Raw genomic sequence first — 22,502 nt, 5'->3', positions numbered from 1 at the left:
TACTTATCCTGTGATGTCCCTGTATTATTTCTCCATTACTACGTACCCTGCTCACATCTGTATTCTGCTGGGGATATCGGGAGCTGGATGCACATTACTGGTGGTGTCACCACTGTGGGAGGTGAGAGTGCAGGACATACTGAGGACAATCTGTACTGATCCTACTTATCCTGTGATGTCCCTGTATTATTCCTCCATTACTACGTACCCTGCTCACATATGTATTCTGCTGGGGATATCGGGAGCTGGATGCACATTACTGGTGGTGTCACCACTGTGGGAGGTGAGACAGTGCAGGACATACTGAGGACAATCTGTGCTGATCCTACTTATCCTGTGATGTCCCTGTATTATTCCCCCATTACTACGTACCCTGCTCACATCTGTATTCTGCTGGGGATATCGGGAGCTGGATGCACATTACTGGTGGTGTCACCACTGTGGGAGGTGACAGTGCAGGACATACTGAGGACAATCTGTACTGATCCTACTTATCCTGTGATGTCCCTGTATTATTCCCCCATTACTACGTACCCTGCTCACATCTGTATTCTGCTGTGGATATTGGGAGCTGGATGCACATTACTGGTGGTGTCACCCACTGTGGGAGGTGACAGTGCAGGACATACTGAGGACAATCTGTACTGATCCTACTTATCCTGTGATGTCCCTGTATTATTCCTCCATTACTACATACCCTGCTCACATCTGTATTCTGCTGGGGATATCGGGAGCTGGATGCACATTACTGGTGGTGTCACCACTGTGGGAGGTCACAGTGCAGGACATACTGAGGACAATGTGTACTGATCCTACTTATCCTGTGATGTCCCTGTATTATTCCTCCATTACTACGTACCCTGCTCACATCTGTATTCTGCTGGGGATATCGGGAGCTGGATGCACATTACTGGTGGTGTCACCACTGTGGGAGGTGAGACAGTGCAGGACATACTGAGGACAATCTGTGCTGATCCTACTTATCCTGTGATGTCCCTGTATTATTCCTCCATTACTACGTACCCTGCTCACATCTGTATTCTGCTGGGGATATCAGGAGCTGGATGCACATTACTGGTGGTGTCACCACTGTGGGAGGTGACAGTGCAGGACATACTGAGGACAATCTGTACTGATCCTACTTATCCTGTGATGTCCCTGTATTATTCCCCCATTACTACGTACCCTGCTCACATCTGTATTCTGCTGGGGATATCGGGAGCTGGATGCACATTACTGGTGGTGTCACCACTGTGGGAGGTGACAGTGCAGGACATACTGAGGACAATCTGTACTGATCCTACTTATCCTGTGATGTCCCTGTATTATTCCTCCATTACTACGTACCCTGCTCACATCTGTATTCTGCTGGGGATATCGGGAGCCTGATGCACATTACTGGTGGTGTCACCACTGTGGGAGGTCACAGTGCAGGACAAACTGAGGACAATTTGTACTGATCCTATTTATCCTGTGATGTCCCTGTATTATTCCCCCATTACTACGTACCGTGCTCACATCTGTATTCTGCTGGGGATATCGGGAGCTGGATGCACATTACTGGTGGTGTCACCACTGTGGGAGGTGACAGTGCAGGGCATACTGAGGACAATCTGTACTGATCCTACTTATCCTGTGATGTCCCTGTATTATTCCTCCATTACTACGTACCCTGCTCACATCTGTATTCTGCTGGGGATATCGGGAGCCTGATGCACATTACTGGTGGTGTCACCACTGTGGGAGGTGACAGTGCAGGACATACTGAGGACAATCTGTACTGATCCTACTTATCCTGTGATGTCCCTGTATTATTCCTCCATTACTACGTACCCTGATCACATCTGTATTCTGCTGGGGATATCGGGAGCTGGAAACACATTACTGGTGGTGTCACCACTGTGGGAGGTGACAGTGCAGGACATACTGAGGACAATCTGTAAATAGTCATGATGACAGATTAGTTATGTTCCCATATTACATCATGTGGTCTTGTTATTGCACAAATAGGCCAATAGTACTATAATAATCTAATACAGAGAGTTTTCCAAATTCCGCCATTACAGGCCATGGTTTAAGGATATCCATGCTTGAATCCATATGGTTAAATCAAACTGACTGAGGCACTAATTGAGTAACCTGTGCTCAAGCATGAAATTCCTTTAAGTCTGGCCTGTAATAGTGGAGTTTGGGAACCTCTGATCTGATAGAATAAGGAAAGTGAAAGCCATTACATGAGGAACCTGTTGGAGCCCTATGTTGGTGACATCCGTGTGGATATATAATCAAGTGTAATATATTAGTATATAGGGGCTGATTCACCAGAGGACACAATGACGATAGTTACACAGATAGAGCGAATGTTTGCCATCACACCTGCGTATAAGTCACACAGCGATCACACTGCGATTACAGAAGCAAAGAGGAATACATCACATAGTGAGTGGCAGGGTGACCGTTTGGGGGAGGTAATGGGGGTGGACAGAATTCTACAGGTGTGTCTGTCCGTGTGATCGCCATGTCATGGGCGTGTGTCTGTGTGATCATCATGTCATGGGCGTGTTTGTCCGTGTGGTCGCCATGTCATGGGCGTGTATAAATTAGCCATAGAGATGGCAGCTGCAGCATGAGACCTCTCTGTGTGTCAGGAGAGCTGCAGTGTTTGTGGCTGGTCAGACCTGATGTAAATGTTGTGTGCCTGCTTGATGTGCGGCGATGGTACCGATGATTACACAGGAGGGTGACATTGGATAATAATGAGAATGCAGCAGTGGGCGTGGTTATGGCGGCTGTGCCTCGGCATTAGCATATATTATCACCTGCGATCTGTAAGAGACTGCAGCTGCATTTGCTTCCGCTGCTGAATCAGACCCATAGTGTGATAATGCAAATGTAATTTATTCTTCATCAAGCAGGGACAGCAATCTAGGCTAACATTGTATTTATGCTTGTTCTGATAATTCTCAATATTACAGTACTGTAAATACCGCTGCAATTTCTATATATTTCTAGACGCTCATACACATTGTTTTTCTCCTGTGTGACGTCGCTGATGTGTAACTAGATATGATTTCTGTGTAAAACATTTCCCACACTCAGGACATGAAAATGGTTTCTCACCTGTGTGACTTCTACGATGTACTACAAAATGTGATTTCTGTGTAAAACATTTCCCACACTCAGGACATGAATATGGTTTCTCACCTGTGTGACTTCTCTGATGTGTAACAAGAGTGAATTTCTTTGTGAAACATTTCCCACACTCAGGACATGGAAATGGCCTCTCACCTGTGTGACATCTCTGATGTATAACAAGATCTGATTTCTTTGTAAAACATTTCCCACACTCAGGACATGGAAATGGTTTCTCACCTGTGTGACTTTTCTGATGTGTAACAAAATGTGATTTGTCTGTAAAACATTTCCCGCACTCAGGACATGGAAATGGCCTCTCACCTGTGTGACGTCTCTGATGTATAACAAGATCTGATTTCTCTTTAAAGCATTTCCCACACTCAGGACATGAAAATGGTTTCTCACCTGTGTGACGTCTCTGATGTGAAACGAACTGATTTGTGTGTAAAACATTTTCCACATTCAGAACATGAAAATGGTGTCTCACCTGTGTGACTTCTCTGATGTTTAACAAGAACTGATTTCTGTGTAAAACATTTCCCACACTCAGAACATGGAAATGGCCTCTCACCTGTATGACTTCTCTCATGTACAGCAAGTGCTCCCTGCTGTTTAAAACATTTTCCACACTCAGAACATGCATATGGTCTCTCACCTGTGTGACGTCTCTGATGTATAACAAGAGATGATTTCTGTGTAAAACATTTCCCACACTCAGAACATGGAAATGGCCTCTCACCTGTGTGACTTCTCTGATGTACATCAAGTGCTCCCTGCTCTAGAAAACATTTCCCACACTCAGAACATGAATATGGTCTCTCACCTGTGTGAATCTTTGTATGTCTACTAAGATAACTTTTCAGAGTAAAACATTTCCCACACTCAGAACATAGAAAAGGCCTCTCAGCTGCGTGAACTTTCTTCTGATGTATAGAAAGACTGATCTGCTTGGTAAAACTTTTCCCACAATCAGAACATGAGAATGGATTATCACCTGTGTGATCTGAGCTGTGTGTAACACTACTGGGATTATCAGGAGAACATTCCTCATGGTTAGAGGGATCAGAGGATAGATAAGCACTGTGAGATGCTGGATGTATACTGGGGATAATGGGTTTTTCTCCTGGAGAGTCCTGTGAGAAGTTATTGTCTAGGTCACAATCTGTAGATAATATGAGACGTCTCCGCAAATTATTCCTGCTGCTGTGTCCATCTGCTGGGAACAGAATAATTATATGGGAATTACCATCACTGCAGAGCTATACCATACTGTGTAACTATAAGACGTGCCCGGCTGTACCCCAACATCTCCATACTGTGTAACTATAAGACGTGCCCGGCTGTACCCCAACATCTCCATACTGTGTAACTATAAGACGTGCCCGGCTGTACCCCAACATCTCCATACTGTGTAACTATAAGACGTGCCCGGCTGTACCCCAACATCTCCATACTGTGTAACTATAAGACGTGCCCGGCTGTACCCCAACATCTCCATACTGTGTAACTATAAGACGTGCCCGGCTGTACCCCAACATCTCCATACTGTGTAACTATAAGACGTGCCCGGCTGTACCCCTACATCTCATACTGTGTAACTATAAGACGTGCCCGGCTGTACCCCAACATCTCCATACTGTGTAACTATAAGACGTGCCAGGCTATACCCCAACATGTCGATACTGTGTAACTATAATAAGACGTGCCCAGCTGTACCCCAACATCTCCATACTGTGTAACTATAAGACTTGCCCGGCTGTACCCCAACATCTCCATACTGTGTAACTATAATAAGACGTGCCCGGCTGTACCCAACATCTCATACTGTGTAACTATAATAAGACGTGCCCGGCTGTACCCCAACATCTCCATACTGTGTAACTATAATAAGACGTGCCTGACTGTACCCCAACATCTCCATACTGTGTAACTATAATAAGACGTGCCTGACTGTACCCCAACATCTCCATACTGTGTAACTATAAGACGTGCCCGGCTGTACCCCAACATCTCCATACTGTGTAACTATAATAAGACATGTCCGGCTGTACACCAACATCTCCATACTGTGTAACTATAATAAGACGTGCTTGACTGTACCCCAACATCTCCATACTGTGTAACTATAATAAGACGTGCTTGACTGTACCCCAACATCTCCATACTGTGTAACTATAATACGTGCCCGGCTGTACTCCTACATCTCCATACTGTGTAACTATAATAAGACGTGCCCGGCTGTACCCCAACATCTCCATACTGTGTAACTATAAGACGTGCCCGGCTGTACCCCAACATCTCCTACTGTGTAACTATAAGACGTGCCCGGCTATACCCCAACATCTCCATACTGTGTAACTATAATAAGACGTGCCCGGCTGTACCCCAACATCTCCATACTGTGTAACTATAAGACGTGCCCGGCTGTACCCCAACATCTCCATACTGTGTAACTATAATAAGACGTGCCCGGCTGTACACCAACATCTCCATACTGTGTAACTATAATAAGACGTGCCCGGCTATACCCCAACATCTCCATACTGTGTAACTATAATAAGACGTGCCCGGCTGTACCCCAACATCTCCATACTGTGTAACTATAATAAGACGTGCCCGGCTGTACCCCAACATCTCCATACTGTGTAACTATAAATAAGACGTGCCCAGCTGTACCCCAACATCTCCATACTGTGTAACTATAAGACGTGCCCGGCTGTACACCAACATCTCCATACTGTGTAACTATAATAAGACGTGCCCGGCTATACCCCAACATCTCCATAGTGTGTAACTATAATAAGATGTGCCCGGCTGTACCCTAACATCTCCATACTGTGTAACTGTAATAAGACGTGCCCGGCTGTACCCCAACATCTCATACTGTGTAACTATAATAAGATGTGCCCGGCTGTACCCCAAAATCTCCATACTGTGTAACTATAATAAGACGTGCCTGACTGTACCCCTACATCTCATACTGTGTAACTATAAGACGTGCCCGGCTGTACCCCAACATCTCCATACTGTGTAACTATAAGACGTGCCCGGCTGTACCCCAACATCTCCATCCTGTGTAACTATAATAAGACGTGCCCAGCTGTACCCCAACATCTCCATACTGTGTAACTATAAGACGTGCCCGGCTGTACCCCAACATCTCTATCCTGTGTAACTATAATAAGACGTGCCCAGCTGTACCCCAACATCTCCATACTGTGTAACTATAAGACGTGTCCGGCTGTACCCCAACATCTCATACTGTGTAACTATAAGACGTGCCCGGCTGTACCCCAACATCTCCATACTGTGTACCTATAATAAGCCGTGCCCAGCTGTACCCCAACATCTCCATACTGTGTAACTATAATAAGACGTGCCCGGCTGTACCCCAATATCTCCATACTGTGTAACTATAATAAGACGTGCCCGGCTGTACCCAAACATCTCCATACTGTGTAACTATAATAAGATGTGCCCGGTTGTACCCCAACATCTCATACTGTGTAACTATAATAAGACGTGCCCGGCTGTACCCCAACATCTCCATTCTGTGTAACTATAATAAGATGTGCCCGGCTGTACACCCAACATCTCCATACTGTGTAACTATAATAAGACGTGCCCGGCTGTACCCCCAAAATCCCCATACTGTGTAACTATAACACATGCATGCTCTATACATTATATCACACACAGGACATACTAGCTGCATCCTGCTGTGTCCTCACACTCTCCTGATCTCCATCTCAGTATGTGTAACAGAGTGCAGGCATGGTCTATACATTATATCACACACAGGTCATACTAGCTGTATCCTGCTGTGTCCTCACACTCTCCATATATCCATCTCAGTATGTGTAACAGAGTGCAGGCATGGTCTATACATTATATCACACACAGGTCATACTAGCTGTATCCTGCTGTGTCCTCACACTCTCCATATCTCCATCTCAGTATGTGTAACAGAGTGCAGGCATGGTCTATACATTATATCACACACAGGTCATACGAGCTGCACCCTGCTGTGTCCTCACACTCTCCATATCTCCATCTCAGTATGTGTAACAGAGTGCAGGCATGGTCTATACATTATATCACACACAGGACATACTAGCTGCACCCTGCTGTGTCCTCACACTCTCCGTATCTCCATCTCAGTATGTGTAACAGAGTGCAGGCATGGTCTATACATTATATCACACACAGGTCATACGAGCTGCACCCTGCTGTGTCCTCACACTCTCCATATCTCCATCTCAGTATGTGTAACAGAGTGCAGGCATGGTCTATACATTATATCACACACAGGTCATACTAGCTGTATCCTGCTGTGTCCTCACACTCTCCATATCTCCATCTCAGTATGTGTAACAGAGTGCAGGCATGGTCTATACATTATATCACACACAGGACATACTAGCTGTATCCTGCTGTGTCCTCACACTCTCCATATCTCCATCTCAGTATGTGTAACAGAGTGCAGGCATGGTCTATACATTATATCACACACAGGTCATACTAGCTGCACCCTGCTGTGTCCTCACACTCTCCGTATCTCCATCTCAGTATGTGTAACAGAGTGCAGGCATGGCCTATACATTATATCACACACAGGACATACTAGCTGTATCCTGCTGTGTCCTCACACTCTCCATATCTCCATCTCAGTATGTGTAACAGAGTGCAGGCATGGTCTATACATTATATCACACACAGGTCATACTAGTTGCATCCTGCTGTGTCCTCACACTCTCCGTATCTCCATCTCAGTATGTGTAACAGAGTGCAGGCATGGTCTATACATTATATCACACACAGGACATACTAGCTGCACCCTGCTGTGTCCTCACACTCTCCATATCTCCATCTCAGTATGTGTAACAGAGTGCAGGCATGGTCTATACATTATATCACACACAGGACATACTAGCTGTATCCTGCTGTGTCCTCACACTCTCCGTATCTCCATCTCAGTATGTGTAACAGAGTGCAGGCATGGTCTATACATTATATCACACACAGGTCATACTAGCTGTACCCTGCTGTGTCCTCACACTCTCCATATCTCCATCTCAGTATGTGTAACAGAGTGCAGGCATGGTCTATACATTATATCACACACAGGTTATACTAGCTGCATCCTGCTGTGTCCTCACACTCTCCATATCTCCATCTCAGTATGTGTAACAGAGTGCAGGCATGGTCTATACATTATATCACACACAGGACATACTAGCTGTATCCTGCTGTGTCCTCACACTCTCCATATCTCCATCTCAGTAAGTGTAACAGAGTGCAGGCATGGTCTATACATTATATCACACACAGGACATACTAGCTGCACCCTGCTGTGTCCTCACACTCTCCATATCTCCATCTCAGTATGTGTAACAGAGTGCAGGCATGGTCTATACATTATATCACACACAGGTTATACTAGCTGTATCCTGCTGTGTCCTCACACTCTCCATATCTCCATCTCAGTATGTGTAACAGAGTGCAGGCATGGTCTATACTTTATATCACACACAGGACATACTAGCTGTACCCTGCTGTGACCTCACAATCTCTGTATCTCTATCTCAGTATGTGTAACAGAGTGCAGGCATGGTCTATACATTATATCACACACAGGACATACTAGCTGTGTCCTCACACTCTCTATATCTCCATCTCAGTATGTGTAACAGAGTGCAGGCATGGTCTATACATTATATCACACACAGGACATACTAGCTGTATCCTGCTGTGTCCTCACACTCTCCATATCTCCATCTCAGTATGTGTAACAGAGTGCAGGCATGGTCTATACATTATATCACACACAGGTCATACGAGCTGCACCCTGCTGTGTCCTCACACTCTCCATATCTCCATCTCAGTATGTGTAACAGAATGCAGGCATGGTCTATACATTATATCACACATAGGACATACTAGCTGCATCCTGCTGTGTCCTCACACTCTCCATATCTCCATCTCAGTATGTGTAACAGAGTGCAGGCATGGTCTATACATTATATCACACACAGGACATACTAGCTGTATCCTGCTGTGTCCTCACACTCTCCATATCTCCATCTCAGTATGTATAACAGAGTGCAGGCATGGTCTATACATTATATCACACACAGGACATACTAGCTGCACCCTGCTGTGTCCTCACACTCTCCATATCTCCATCTCAGTATGTGTAACAGAGTGCAGGCATGGTCTATACATTATATCACACACAGGACATACTAGCTGTATCCTGCTGTGTCCTCACACTCTCCATATCTCCATCTCAGTATGTGTAACAGAGTGCAGGCATGGTCTATACATTATATCACACACAGGAAATACTAGCTGCATCCTGCTGTATCCTCACACTCTCCATATCTCCATCTCAGTATGTGTAACAGAGTGCAGGCATGGTCTATACATTATATCACACACAGGACATACTAGCTGTATCCTGCTGTGTCCTCACACTCTCCATATCTCCATATCAGTATGTGTAACAGAGTGCAGGCATGGTCTATACATTATATCACACACAGGTCATACTAGCTGCACCCTGCTGTGTCCTCACACTCTCCGTATCTCCATCTCAGTATGTGTAACAGAGTGCAGGCATGGTCTATACATTATATCACACACAGGACATACTAGCTGTATCCTGCTGTGTCCTCACACTCTCCATATCTCCATCTCAGTATGTGTAACAGTGCAGGCATGGTCTACACATTATATCACACACAGGAAATACTAGCTGTATCCTGCTGTGTCCTCACACTCTCCATATCTCCATCTCAGTATGTGTAACAGAGTGCAGGCATGGTCTATACATTATATCACACACAGGTCATACTAGCTGCACCCTGCTGTGTCCTCACACTCTCCATATCTCCATCTCAGTATGTGTAACAGAGTGCAGGCATGGTCTATACATTATATCACACACAGGACATACTAGCTGCATCCTGCTGTGTCCTCACACTCTCCATATCTCCATCTCAGTATGTGTAACAGAGTGCAGGCATGGTCTATACATTATATCACACACAGGTCATACTAGCTGTATCCTGCTGTGTCCTCACACTCTCCATATCTCCATCTCAGTATGTGTAACAGAGTGCAGGCATGGTCTATACATTATATCACACACAGGTCATACTAGCTGTATCCTGCTGTGTCCTCACACTCTCCATATCTCCATCTCAGTATGTGTAACAGAGTGCAGGCATGGTCTATACATTATATCACACACAGGACATACTAGCTGCACCCTGCTGTGTCCTCACACTCTCCGTATCTCCATCTCAGTATGTGTAACAGAGTGCAGGCATGGCCTATACATTATATCACACACAGGAAATACTAGCTGTATCCTGCTGTGTCCTCACACTCTCTGGATCTCCATCTCAGTATGTGTAACAGAGTGCAGGCATGGCCTATACATTATATCACACATAGGACATACTAGCTGTATCCTGCTGTGTCCTCACACTCTCCGTATCTCTATCTCAGTATGTGTAACAGAGTGCAGGCATGGTCTATACATTATATCACACACAGGACATACTAGCTGTGTCCTCACACTCTCCATATCTCCATCTCAGTATGTGTAACAGAGAGCAGGCATGGTCTATACATTATATCACACACAGGACATACTAGCTGTATCCTGCTGTGACCTCACACTCTCCGTATCTCTATCTCAGTATGTGTAACAGAGTGCAGGCATGGTCTATACATTATATCACACACAGGACATACTAGCTGCACCCTGCTGTGTCCTCACACTCTCCATATCTCCATCTCAGTATGTGTAACAGAGTGCAGGCATGGTCTATACATTATATCACACACAGGTCATACTAGCTGTATCCTGCTGTGTCCTCACACTCTCCATATCTCCATCTCAGTATGTGTAACAGAGTGCAGGCATGGTCTATACATTATATCACACACAGGACATACTAGCTGTATCCTGCTGTGTCCTCACACTCTCCATATCTCCATCTCAGTATGTGTAACAGAGTGCAGGCATGGTCTATACATTATATCACACACAGGTCATACTAGCTGTATCCTGCTGTGTCCTCATACTCTCCATATCTCCATCTCAGTATGTGTAACAGAGTGCAGGCATGGTCTATACATTATATCACACACAGGACATACTAGCTGTATCCTGCTGTGTCCTCACACTCTCCGGATCTCCATCTCAGTATATGTAACAGAGTGCAGGCATGGTCTATACATTATATCACACACAGGACATACTAGCTGTATCCTGCTGTGTCCTCACACTCTCCATATCTCCATCTCAGTATGTGTAACAGAGTGCAGGCATGGTCTATACATAATATCACACACAGGACATACTAGCTGTATCCTGCTGTGTCCTCATACTCTCCATATCTCCATCTCAGTATGTGTAACAGAGTGCAGGCATGGTCTATACATTATATCACACACAGGACATACTAGCTGTATCCTGCTGTGTCCTCACACTCTCCGTATCTCCATCTCAGTATGTGTAACAGAGTGCAGGCATGGTCTATACATTATATCACACACAGGTCATACTAGCTGCATCCTGCTGTGTCCTCACACTCTCCGTATCTCCATCTCAGTATATGTAACAGAGTGCAGGCATGGTCTATACATTATATCACACACAGGATATACTAGCTGTATCCTGCTGTGTCCTCACACTCTCCATATCTCCATCTCAGTATGTGTAACAGAGTGCAGGCATGGTCTATACATTATATCACACACAGGTCATACTAGCTGTATCCTGCTGTGTCCTCACACTCTCCGTATCTCCATCTCAGTATGTGTAACAGAGTGCAGGCATGGTCTATACATTATATCACACACAGGTCATACTAGCTGTATCCTGCTGTGTCCTCATACTCTCCATATCTCCATCTCAGTATGTGTAACAGAGTGCAGGCATGGTCTATACATTATATCACACACAGGACATACTAGCTGTCTCCTGCTGTGTCCTCACACTCTCCATATCTCCATCTCAGTATGTGTAACAGAGTGCAGGCATGGTCTATACATTATATCACACACAGGTCATACTAGCTGTATCCTGCTGTGTCCTCACACTCTCCATATCTCTATCTCAGTAAATGTAAAATAACCAGTTTGTATCTCTCTAGGAATTAATATCTTCACTGGAGGTTAGATACGCTCTAACCTCTAAGGGGATCTACTGGAACATGCAAAAGAACCAGCTGGACTCAAATGAATCAGCAAAAACACAATGGAACAGAAAAATCCACATTTTAAACAATCGGGATCCACCATTACCCTCGCTGTGGACCTCCAGGCAGAAAATGTAATACTTTCCTAAAAGATAATTATACAGGTCTGGTTCATATCTCTGGTAAAACAGAATGAAACCAGTACAAGAAATCACATTCAAAGATGTTATTACCATCAGTGATCATTGATAATGTCAGGCAGTAGTGGTCAGGAAGGATCATGGGTAATATCCCATTGAAGGGCATGGGGAGGACCATCAACAAAGGTCATTTTTGAAGTGGACAGTAAAGAACATGAGTAGCTGGTAGAAGACAAAGATATGATGAGTGTGGGGAGGAGACTGGTCAGATCTCTGGGCTGGTAACACAGTGACATGATGTGAGGAGGAGAGCAGGAGTATAATAGGGGATGATGGCTCCTGATGTATGAGATACACCAGAGAGTGTGGGGAGGAGACTGGTCAGATCTCTGGGCTGGTAACACACAGTGACATGATGTGAGGGGGAAAGCAGGAGTATAATAGGGGATGATGGCTCCTGATGTATGAGATACACCAGAGAGTGTGGGGAGGAGACTGGTCAGATCTCTGGGCTGGTAACACACAGTGACATGATGTGAGGGGGGAGCAGGAGTATAATAGGGGCTGGTGGCTCCTGATGTATGAGATACACCAGAGAGTGTGGGGAGGAGACTGGTCAGATCTCTGGGCTGGTAACACACAGTGACATGATGTGAGGGGGAGAGCAGGAGTATAATAGAGGCTGATGGCTCCTGATGTATGACATACACCAGAGAGTGTGGGGAGGAGACTGGTCAGATCTCTGCGCTGGTAACACACAGTGACATGATGTGAGGGGGAAAGCAGAAGTATAATAGGGGCTGATAGCTCCTGATGTATGAGATACACCAGAGAGTGTGGGGAGGAGACTGGTCAGCTCTCTGGGCTGGTAACACACAGTGACATGATGTCAGGGGGAAAGCAGGAGTATAATAATAGCAAATGGCTCCTGAATCCCCCACTGTGCATATACATTTTATTCATTAGTTTGTACTGACAGAGGAGGGTGTAGGATAAGAGATTGCTGTAGTGACTGAACAGAGTATGTGACTCTTTTCTGCAATAAGTGTTTATTACTCACCTGTGCTGATATCTGTAGGGATTTCCTCCTCTTTACACTTCTGATCACCCCTCACATACGTCTCTTCTTCTCCCTCTATATCTTCTGCCTTTATATCAATCACATACGTCTCTTCTACCTCTATAACTTCTACCTTTATATCATTCACATACGTCTCTTCTTCTCCCTCTGTATCTTCTGTCTTCATATCAGTCACATACGTCTCTTTTTCTCCCTCTGTATCTTCTGCCTTCATATCAGTCACATACGTCTCTTCTCCCTTCATATCAGTCACATACGTCTCTTCTTCTCCCTCTGTATCTTCTGCCTTCATATCAGTCACATACGTCTCTTCTCCCTCTGTATCGTCTGCCTTTATATCAGTCACATACGTCTCTTCTTCTCCCACTGTATCTTCTGCCTTTATATCAGTCACATATGTCTCTTCTTCTCCCACTGTATCTTCTGCCTTTATATCAGTCACATATGTCTCTTCTTCTCCCTCTATATCTTCTGTCTTCATATCAACAAGATCTTCACTCTGAATGACACATAAAATAATCAAGTCTAATTTAATTGAGAATAAACAGTAAAATAATCAGTGTATAATACACACACAGATTCTCTATAGATCATATAGTCACAGTCACTTTGGTATACTGGTATCTACCTGATGCTCCTGTGGGGTCCTGCGACTCTCCTCTGTACAATCCTGTGAATAAAGATGATGGGGACATCTCTCTGTGGTATTTCTATTACTGGGTCCATCTATAGGAAACACAGTGACTGAGTACATTGTATATATGTGCTTATCAGGTAATGTGTGTATATAGGGCTCCCAAACCTGCTCTACCCTGTACAATAAATGACAGTCTCCTCTTACCCAGTGATGTGAGGTGCAGGTGATTCTCCATCATCGTGTCCTTGTACAGACCCATGTTCCTCTATATATTCCCTCTTCTGCATGGAGACATAGACAGTGACATCCTGACACCTTATAGGAACCTGACACACACAATGATATAGTCATCTCCCAGACACATCCCCTGGTTGTACTGTCATGTATTATTACTACAGATATAAGTGATGTTACAATGACACTCTCAGATCCCCTCACCTCCCCAGTCATGTCCCTGTATTATTACTATAGATAAAAGTGATGTCACTGTGACACTCCCCTGGATTTAGTCGTCGATCCAATTAGACATGACAGTCGCATCCACGAGTAAGTACAGCTATATGCCACACTTACGGTCCCACCACACACATATAAATATCCATGGTTGCGGGGCTAGATCGGGCCATGAGTGGAGCAGGTTGCAGGTTAGTTGGTGGCGATAACTCAACCCTTTGCGTCTACTTGAATCAAAGCCATAGTATTCCCAGTCATTTCACTCCTGTCTTTGTCTTTAATATAGCATATACACTAGATAAGCTCACTTAAAAAAACAGGGATCATATTTAAACGTGCACCACCGAAAGATGTAATTTGAAATCTGAGAGCTCTCATGGTAAAGGTTGTTTTAAATTACAAAAAAACCCTCTATTTACTCAGGTAGTTACTGTAAGAGGCAATATGTGTATGTGTGTGTGTAGGTGGTCGAGTGATAAGTGAGGGGTTATATTTTGCAACAAAGGTTAGTTTCTTTGTATCACTCTATATCAGCTCTAAGAAATATGATGATAGAGAATCAGCCCTTAGTCACATCTCCATCTAACACCACTAGTAATACATGTGTCCTGTTATTCCCTAATAACTACAGGGTTATTACATCTGATGCTCCATCTACCACTGATCTGTATTATTGTATTACTGAGAATCAGACCTTAGTCACATCTCCATCTAACACCACTAGTAATACATGTGTCCTGTTATTCCCTAATAACTACAGGGTTATTACAGCTGATGCTCCATCTACCACTGATCTGTATTATTGTATTACTGAGAATCAGCCCTTAGTCACATCTCCATCTAACAGCACTAGTAATACATGTGTCCTGTTATTCCCTAATAACTACAGGGATATTACATCTGATGCTCCATCTACCACTGATCTGTATTATTATATTACTGAGAATCAGCCCTTAGTCACATCTCCATCTAACAGCACTAGTAATACATGTGTCCTGTTATTCCCTAATAACTACAGGGTTATTACATCTGATGCTCCATCTACCACTGATCTGTATTATTGTATTACTGAGAATCAGCCCTTAGTCACATCTCCATATAACACCACTAGTAATACACGTGTCCTGTTATTCCCTAATAACTACAGGTTTATTACAGCTGATGCTCCATCTACCACTGATCTGTATTATTGTATTACTGAGAATCAGTCCTTAGTCACATCTCCATCTAACACCACTAGTAATACATGTGTCCTGTTATTCCCTAATAACTACAGGGTTATTACATCTGATGCTCCATCTACCACTGATCTGTATTATTGTATTACTGAGAATCAGACCATAGTCACATCCCCATCTAACAGCACTAGTAATACATGTGTCCTGTTATTCCCTAATAACTACAGGGTTATTACAGCTAGTGCTCCATCTACCACTGATCTGTATTATTGTATTACTGAGAATCAGACCATAGTCACATCTCCATCTAACACCACTAGTAATAAATGTGTCCTGTTATTCCCTAATAACTACAGGGATATTACATCTAATGCTCCATCTACCACTGATCTGTATTATTGTATTACTGAGAATCAGCCCTTAGTCACATCTCCATATAACACCACTAGTAATACATGTGTCCTGTTATTCCCTAATAACTACAGGGATATTACATCTAATGCTCCATCTACCACTGATCTGTATTATTGTATTACTGAGAATCAGCCCTTAGTCACATCTCCATATAACACCACTAGTAATACATGTGTCCTGTTATTCCCTAATAACTACAGGGATATTACATCTAATGCTCCATCTACCACTGATCTGTATTATTGTATTACTGAGGATGATATTAGTGGTATTTGCCAACCAAGAGGAAATTGTTACCTACATGTGCATCTAAATTGGCAAAAAAATGTATGGTATGTACTAAGGGTCACATCTGTGAGAGAACCTGGCAATCGGGTCCCTTGTTTCATCCTCGTCTACCCAGAGGCCAGACTTTGTGAGAGAGAAAAGATCCAGACTAATATATAGTAATGTTCTTTATTGTGTTATTTATTAATGTGTGACATCCTGTACAAGGAGACGGCTGGGAGACGGGAATAATAATAAATCACAGGATAGTGACAATCTTACCTGTGGAAGTGTTCTTATGTCCACTTCAAGTGTCTGCAATAATCAGAGGCTTGGGTAAAACCCCTGTATAAGAGGGAAGAAACTACATATGAGATAAATAGAAAATGTCAGATATCAATTACCTACATAACGCATAAACACAAACAGGACCTAAATAAAGCATAACCACAAATAGCACCTACATAGAGCATAACCACAAATAGCACCTACATAGAGCATAAACACAAACAGGACCTACATAGAGCATAACCACAAATAGCACCTACATAGAGCATAACTACAAATAGCACCTACATAGAGCATAACCACAAATAGCACCTACATAGAGCATAACCACAAATAGCACCTACATAGAGCATAACTACAAATAGCACCTACATAGAGCATAAACACAAATAGCACCTACATAGAGCATAACCACAAATAGCACCTACATAGAGCATAACCACAAATAGCACCTACATAGAGCATAAACACAAACAGGACCTACATAGAGCATAACCACAAATAGCACCTACATAGAGCATAACCACAAATAGCACCTACATAGAGCATAAACACAAATAGCACCTACATAGAGCATAACCACAAATAGCACCTACATAGAGCATAAACACAAATAGCACTACATAGAGCATAACCACAAATAGCACCTACATAGATCATAAACACAAATAGCACCTACATAGATCATAACCACAAATAGCACCTACATAGAGCATAACCACAAATAGGACCTACACAGAGCATAACCACAAATAGCACCTACATAGAGCATAAACACAAACAGGACCTACATAGAGCATAACCACAAATAGCACCTACATAGAACATAACCACAAATAGGACCTACACAGAGCATAACCACAAATAGGACCTACATAGAGCATAACCACAAATAGCACCTACATAGAGCATAACCACAAATAGGACCTAGCGTTCCCGCTAGGCTGTTTCAGCGGGCGCCTTGCTCTGCCCTATTTTTGAAGGGCAGAAAGCACCCTGCCCTCCAGCGCGGAGCCCTGCTGAAACAGCCTTCGGGTTCCGTCCTCCATCCACGGGCTGCAGTGTCCCGTGGGTGGGGAAAACGGCAGAGCGGAGGTCACCGCCGGTGAACGGATTCCATCACAGTGACCGCAGTGCTTGGGGGCTGCCCGGCTTGTCCGTAAGTACCGGACATGCCCCCAAGAGTGACGAAAAGGGGACGCGTCACTTTTCAGTGACCATGCCCTTACTCTAGGTCTGGTTCCCTGCCTGTCACCGGACCTAGAGTGAAAACTAAGGACCTACAGAGAGCATAACCACAAACAGAACCTACATAGAGCATAACCAGAAATAGGACCTACATAGAGCATAACCACAAACAGGACCTACATAGAGCATAACCAGAAACAGGACCTACATAGAGCATAACCAGAAATAGCACCTACATAGAGCATAACCAGAAGCAGGACCTACATAGAGCATAACCACATACAGGACCTACATAGAGTATAACCACATACAGGACCTACATAGAGCATAACCACATACAGGATCTACATAGATCATAACCAGAAATAGGACCTACATGTAATCAGAGCAGCGATATAATAAATCAAGAAGCATCACAAAAAACATGTAAAGGATGACAGATCATTAATGACCCGGTTGGACAAGAACTCCGGCAACTGCTGACTGACACTAAATGGACGCGTACGCGCAATGTAGCAAATTTCAGCAAATCTCTATTCAAAAACATGGTTGAGATTCAGGTGAGAGGGAATACTATATGGAGGTGTTGGAATGGGCATTTCAGTGCAACACAAAAGGTACTGCTGCCCATTCCTACCATCACTTTGGTGGCAGTCGCCTTGCACGTCCGCTCTTTCTGTACGCCAGTCACTAATCTGCTCAGGGTTAGTACTGCTCATGGGCAGGATGCGGGGGCCAGGTTAGAGGACAGAGCTGCAGACAGAACTGTAGTGATCAGCCTAGCACCCTGCTCCTGTCACAACCCATGCAGTTCCTTTTTCCTGTCTGGGGTGTCACTAACTGATCTGGTGGTTCTAGCACACTATGGTATGTATCTCAGCAGTTTGTTGCATTAGCAAGTAATATCACATATCAGTGTGTGCTGGGAGCTGTGTTATTCCCCCTCATATATCACTTACAGTGCCCTCTCTGTTATATAATAATAATAATACCACATATCAGTGTGTGCTGGGAGCTGTGTTATTCCCCTTTATATAGCACTGTACAGTTCCATCCCCCTATATAATAATAATACCACGCATCAATGCCCGCATCCCCCTATATAATAATAATACCACGCATCAATGCGTGCTGAGAGCTGTGATATTCATCCTCATATATTACTGTAAGGTCCCCTCTCCCCTATATAATAATAATACCACATATCAGTGTGTGCCGGGAGATGTGTTATTCCCCTTCATATATCACTGGGCCTGATTCAGCATTTATAGCAATAGCAACTGTATACGCAGATTCAGCAATAGTTACTGCGCATTCACCACACGTGTGCAGCGATAACACTGCCATTATGGACGCAGAGCAGAATCCATCGCAGAGTGAGTGACAGGCTGTAAGCGGTTTGGGGTGGTGACGGGCGAGCTTGTCCGTTTGAATGGGCATGCATAAATTAGCCACTGCGATGACATACACAGCTTGAGTACTCACGGCGTGACACAAGGCTTGAAGTTCTGCGTAGGGTCTGACGTGCCTTAATTGCGTGATGGGCCGATGTTCGTCAATGTTACCAATGTTTACACTAGATTGCAAGGTAAGACGGATGTGAGTAAACAGAAGTGGGCGTCTTAATGGCGGCTGAGCTTTTGCAATTACTAACATTGTCGCAGTTTCAATGCATGCGTATTTGCAGCTAAGAATGCAGTTGAGAGCCGTGCTGAATCAGACCCACTGTATGGTCTCCTCTCACATATATAAAAATACCACATATCAGTGTGTTCTGGGAGCTGTGTTATTCCTCCTCATATATCACTGTACGGTCCCCTCTCCCCTATATAATAACAATACCACATATCAGTGTGTGCTGGGAGCTGTGTTATTCCCCCTCATATATCACTGTACAGTCCTCTCTTCCCTATGTAATATTGACACCACATATCCGTGTGCGCTAGAAACTGTGTTATTCTCCCTAATATATCACTGCACGGTCTTCTCCCTAAATAATAATAATAATATCACATATAAGTCAGTGCTGGGAGCTGTGTTATTCCCCTCATATATTACTGTATAGTCCCCTCTCCCCTATATTATAATACCACATACCAGTGTGTGCCAGGAGATGTGTTATTCTCCCTCATATATCACTGTACAGTCCCCTCTCTCCCTATATAATAATAATACCAAATATCAGTCTGTGCTGGGAGCTGTGTTATTCCCCCTCATATATCACTGTATGGTCCCCTCTCCCCTATAGAATAAAACCACATATCAGTGTGTGCTGGGAACTGTGTTATTCCCCTCAAATATCACTGTACAGTCCCCTCTCCCCCTATATAATAATACCAAATATCAGTGTGTGCCGGGAGCTGTGTTATTCCCTCTCATATATCACTGTACAGTCCCCTCTTCCCTATATAATAATAATACCATATATCAGTGTGAGCTGGGAGCTGTTATTCCACCTCATATATCACTGTAGAGTTCCCACTTCCATATATAATAATACCACATATCAGTGGGAGCTGGGAGCTGTGTTATACCCCCTCATATATCACTGTACAGTCCCCTCCCCCCTATATAATAATAATACCACATATCAGTGTGAGCTGGGAGCTGTGTTATTACCCCCTCATATGTCCCTGCACAGTCCCCTCCCCCCTATATAATAATAATACCACACATCAATGCGTGCTGAGAGCTGTGATATTCATCCTCATATATTACTGTATGGTCCCCTCTCCCCTATATAATAATACCACATATCAGTGTGTGCCGGGAGATGTGTTATTCCCCTTCATATATCACTGGGCCTGATTCAGCATTTATAGCAATTGCAACTGTATACGCAGATTCAGCAATAGTTACTGCGCATTCACCACACGTGTGCAGCGATAACACTGCCATTATGGACGCAGAGCAGAATCCATCGCAGAGTGAGTGACAGGCTGTAAGCGGTTTGGGGTGGTGACGGGCGAGCTTGTCCGTTTGAATGGGCATGCATAAATTAGCCACTGCGATGGCATACACAGCTTGAGTACTCACTGCGTGAGACAAGGCTTGAAGTTCTGCGTAGGGTCTGACGTGCCTTAATTGCGTGATGGGCCGATGTTCGTCGATGTTACCAATGTTTACACTAGATTGCAAGGTAAGACGGATGTGAGTAAACAGAAGTGGGCGTCTTAATGGCGGCTGAGCTTTTTCAATCACTAACATTGTCGCAGTTTCAATGCATGCGTATTTGCAGCTAAGAATGCAGTTGAGAGCATTGCTGAATCAGACCCACTGTACAGTCCCCTCTCACCTATATAATAATACCACATATCAGTGTGTGCTGGGAGCTGTGCGATTCCCCCTCATATATCACTGTACGGTCCCCTTTCCTCTATATAATAATAATACCACATATCAGTGTGTGCTGGTAGCTGTGCTATTCCCCCTCATATATCACTGTACAGTCCCCTCTTCCCTATGTAATAATACCACATATCAGTGTGCGCTAGAAACTATGTTATTCTCCCTAATATATCACTGCATGGTCTTCCCCCTAAATAATAATAATACCACATATCAGTGTGTGCTGGGAGCTGTTATTCCCCCTCATATATCACTGTATAGACCCCTCTTCCCTATATTATAATACAACATACCAGTGTGTGCCAGGAGCTGTTATTCCCCCTCATATATCACCGTACAGTCCCCTCTCCCTCTATATAATAATAATATTATCACATATCAGTGTGTGCTGGGAGCTGTGTTATTCCCCCTCATATATCACTGTACGGTCCCCTCTCCCCTATATAATAAAACCACATATCAGTGTGTGCTGGGAACTGTGTTATTCCCCTCATATATCACCGTACAGTCCCCTCTCCCCCTATATAATAATAATAATACCACATATCAGTGTGTGCTGGGAGCTGTGTTATTCCCCCTCATATATCACTGTACACTCCCCTCTCCCCTATATAATAATACCACTTATCAGTGTGTGCTGGGAGCTGTTATTATGGGACCCCCAGTGCTGCTGTATGAGGAGACTGTGTGACAGTACAGGGTATATAGCCCAGGCCTCCCCCCACTGGTATATTCTATAGGTACAGGCCACTCCCCCTGTATAGTAGGACACCACAGGCCGCTCCCCCTGTATAGTAGGACACCACAGGCCGCTCCCCCTGTATAGTAGGACACCACAGGCAGCTCCCCCTGTATAGTAGGACACCACAGGCAGCTCCCCTGTAGGACACCACAGGCTGCTCCCCCTGTATAGCAGGACACCAAAGGCTGCTCCCCCTGTATAGTAGGGCACCACAGACCACTCCCTCTGTATAATAGGACACATTACCTGCTGCTGCTGGACACAGAGACGTCGCCTTCCCCGCGCTCTATGTAACTCCGCCCACTTCCTGTCGTCACTTGTTGTTAATCTGTATTAGGCTTTATCTCTGCTTTGTAATTTTAACAATCTGATTGGCTCCTCGAAACGTCACTCACCTCATTATCAGGGAGGAGTGG

The 22,502-nt window shown here is 44.2% G+C and overlaps 1 protein-coding gene across 1 annotated transcript; it reads right to left on the bottom strand.

The window, feature by feature from the left end:
- Positions 1-1,802: 1,802 nt before the first annotated feature.
- LOC148442672 (uncharacterized) lies at positions 1,803-22,438 on the bottom strand. The gene is made up of 7 exons (XM_088463646.1): positions 22,333-22,438; positions 16,803-16,865; positions 14,413-14,534; positions 14,200-14,297; positions 13,551-14,070; positions 3,623-4,351; positions 1,803-3,540 (listed from the first exon to the last, which is right to left on the bottom strand). Exons 3-7 carry the CDS (start codon positions 14,465-14,467, stop codon positions 3,017-3,019), a joined length of 1,926 nt encoding a protein of 641 aa, XP_088319772.1. The 5' UTR covers positions 14,468-14,534; positions 16,803-16,865; positions 22,333-22,438; the 3' UTR covers positions 1,803-3,016.
- Positions 22,439-22,502: the final 64 nt, after the last annotated feature.

The sequence above is a fragment of the Taudactylus pleione genome, unplaced genomic scaffold (assembly GCF_031769625.1).
Source record: "Taudactylus pleione unplaced genomic scaffold, aTauple2 ptg001421l, whole genome shotgun sequence".
Taxonomy (NCBI): domain Eukaryota; kingdom Metazoa; phylum Chordata; class Amphibia; order Anura; family Myobatrachidae; genus Taudactylus; species Taudactylus pleione.
This window is presented reverse-complemented; position numbering and strand designations above follow the sequence as displayed.

Excerpts from the sequence above, each read along its gene's own strand:
- LOC148442672 (XM_088463646.1), bottom strand. The coding sequence starts at position 14,467 with ATGGGTCTGTACAAGGACACGATGATGGAGAATCACCTGCACCTCACA. Across the intron at positions 14,071-14,199 it reads GGACCCCACAGGAGCATCAG|AGTGAAGATCTTGTTGATAT; the intron begins GTAGATACCAGT and ends TGTGTCATTCAG. Across the intron at positions 3,541-3,622 it reads ACATCAGAGAAGTCACACAG|GTGAGAAACCATTTTCATGT; the intron begins GTGAGACACCAT and ends GACGTCACACAG.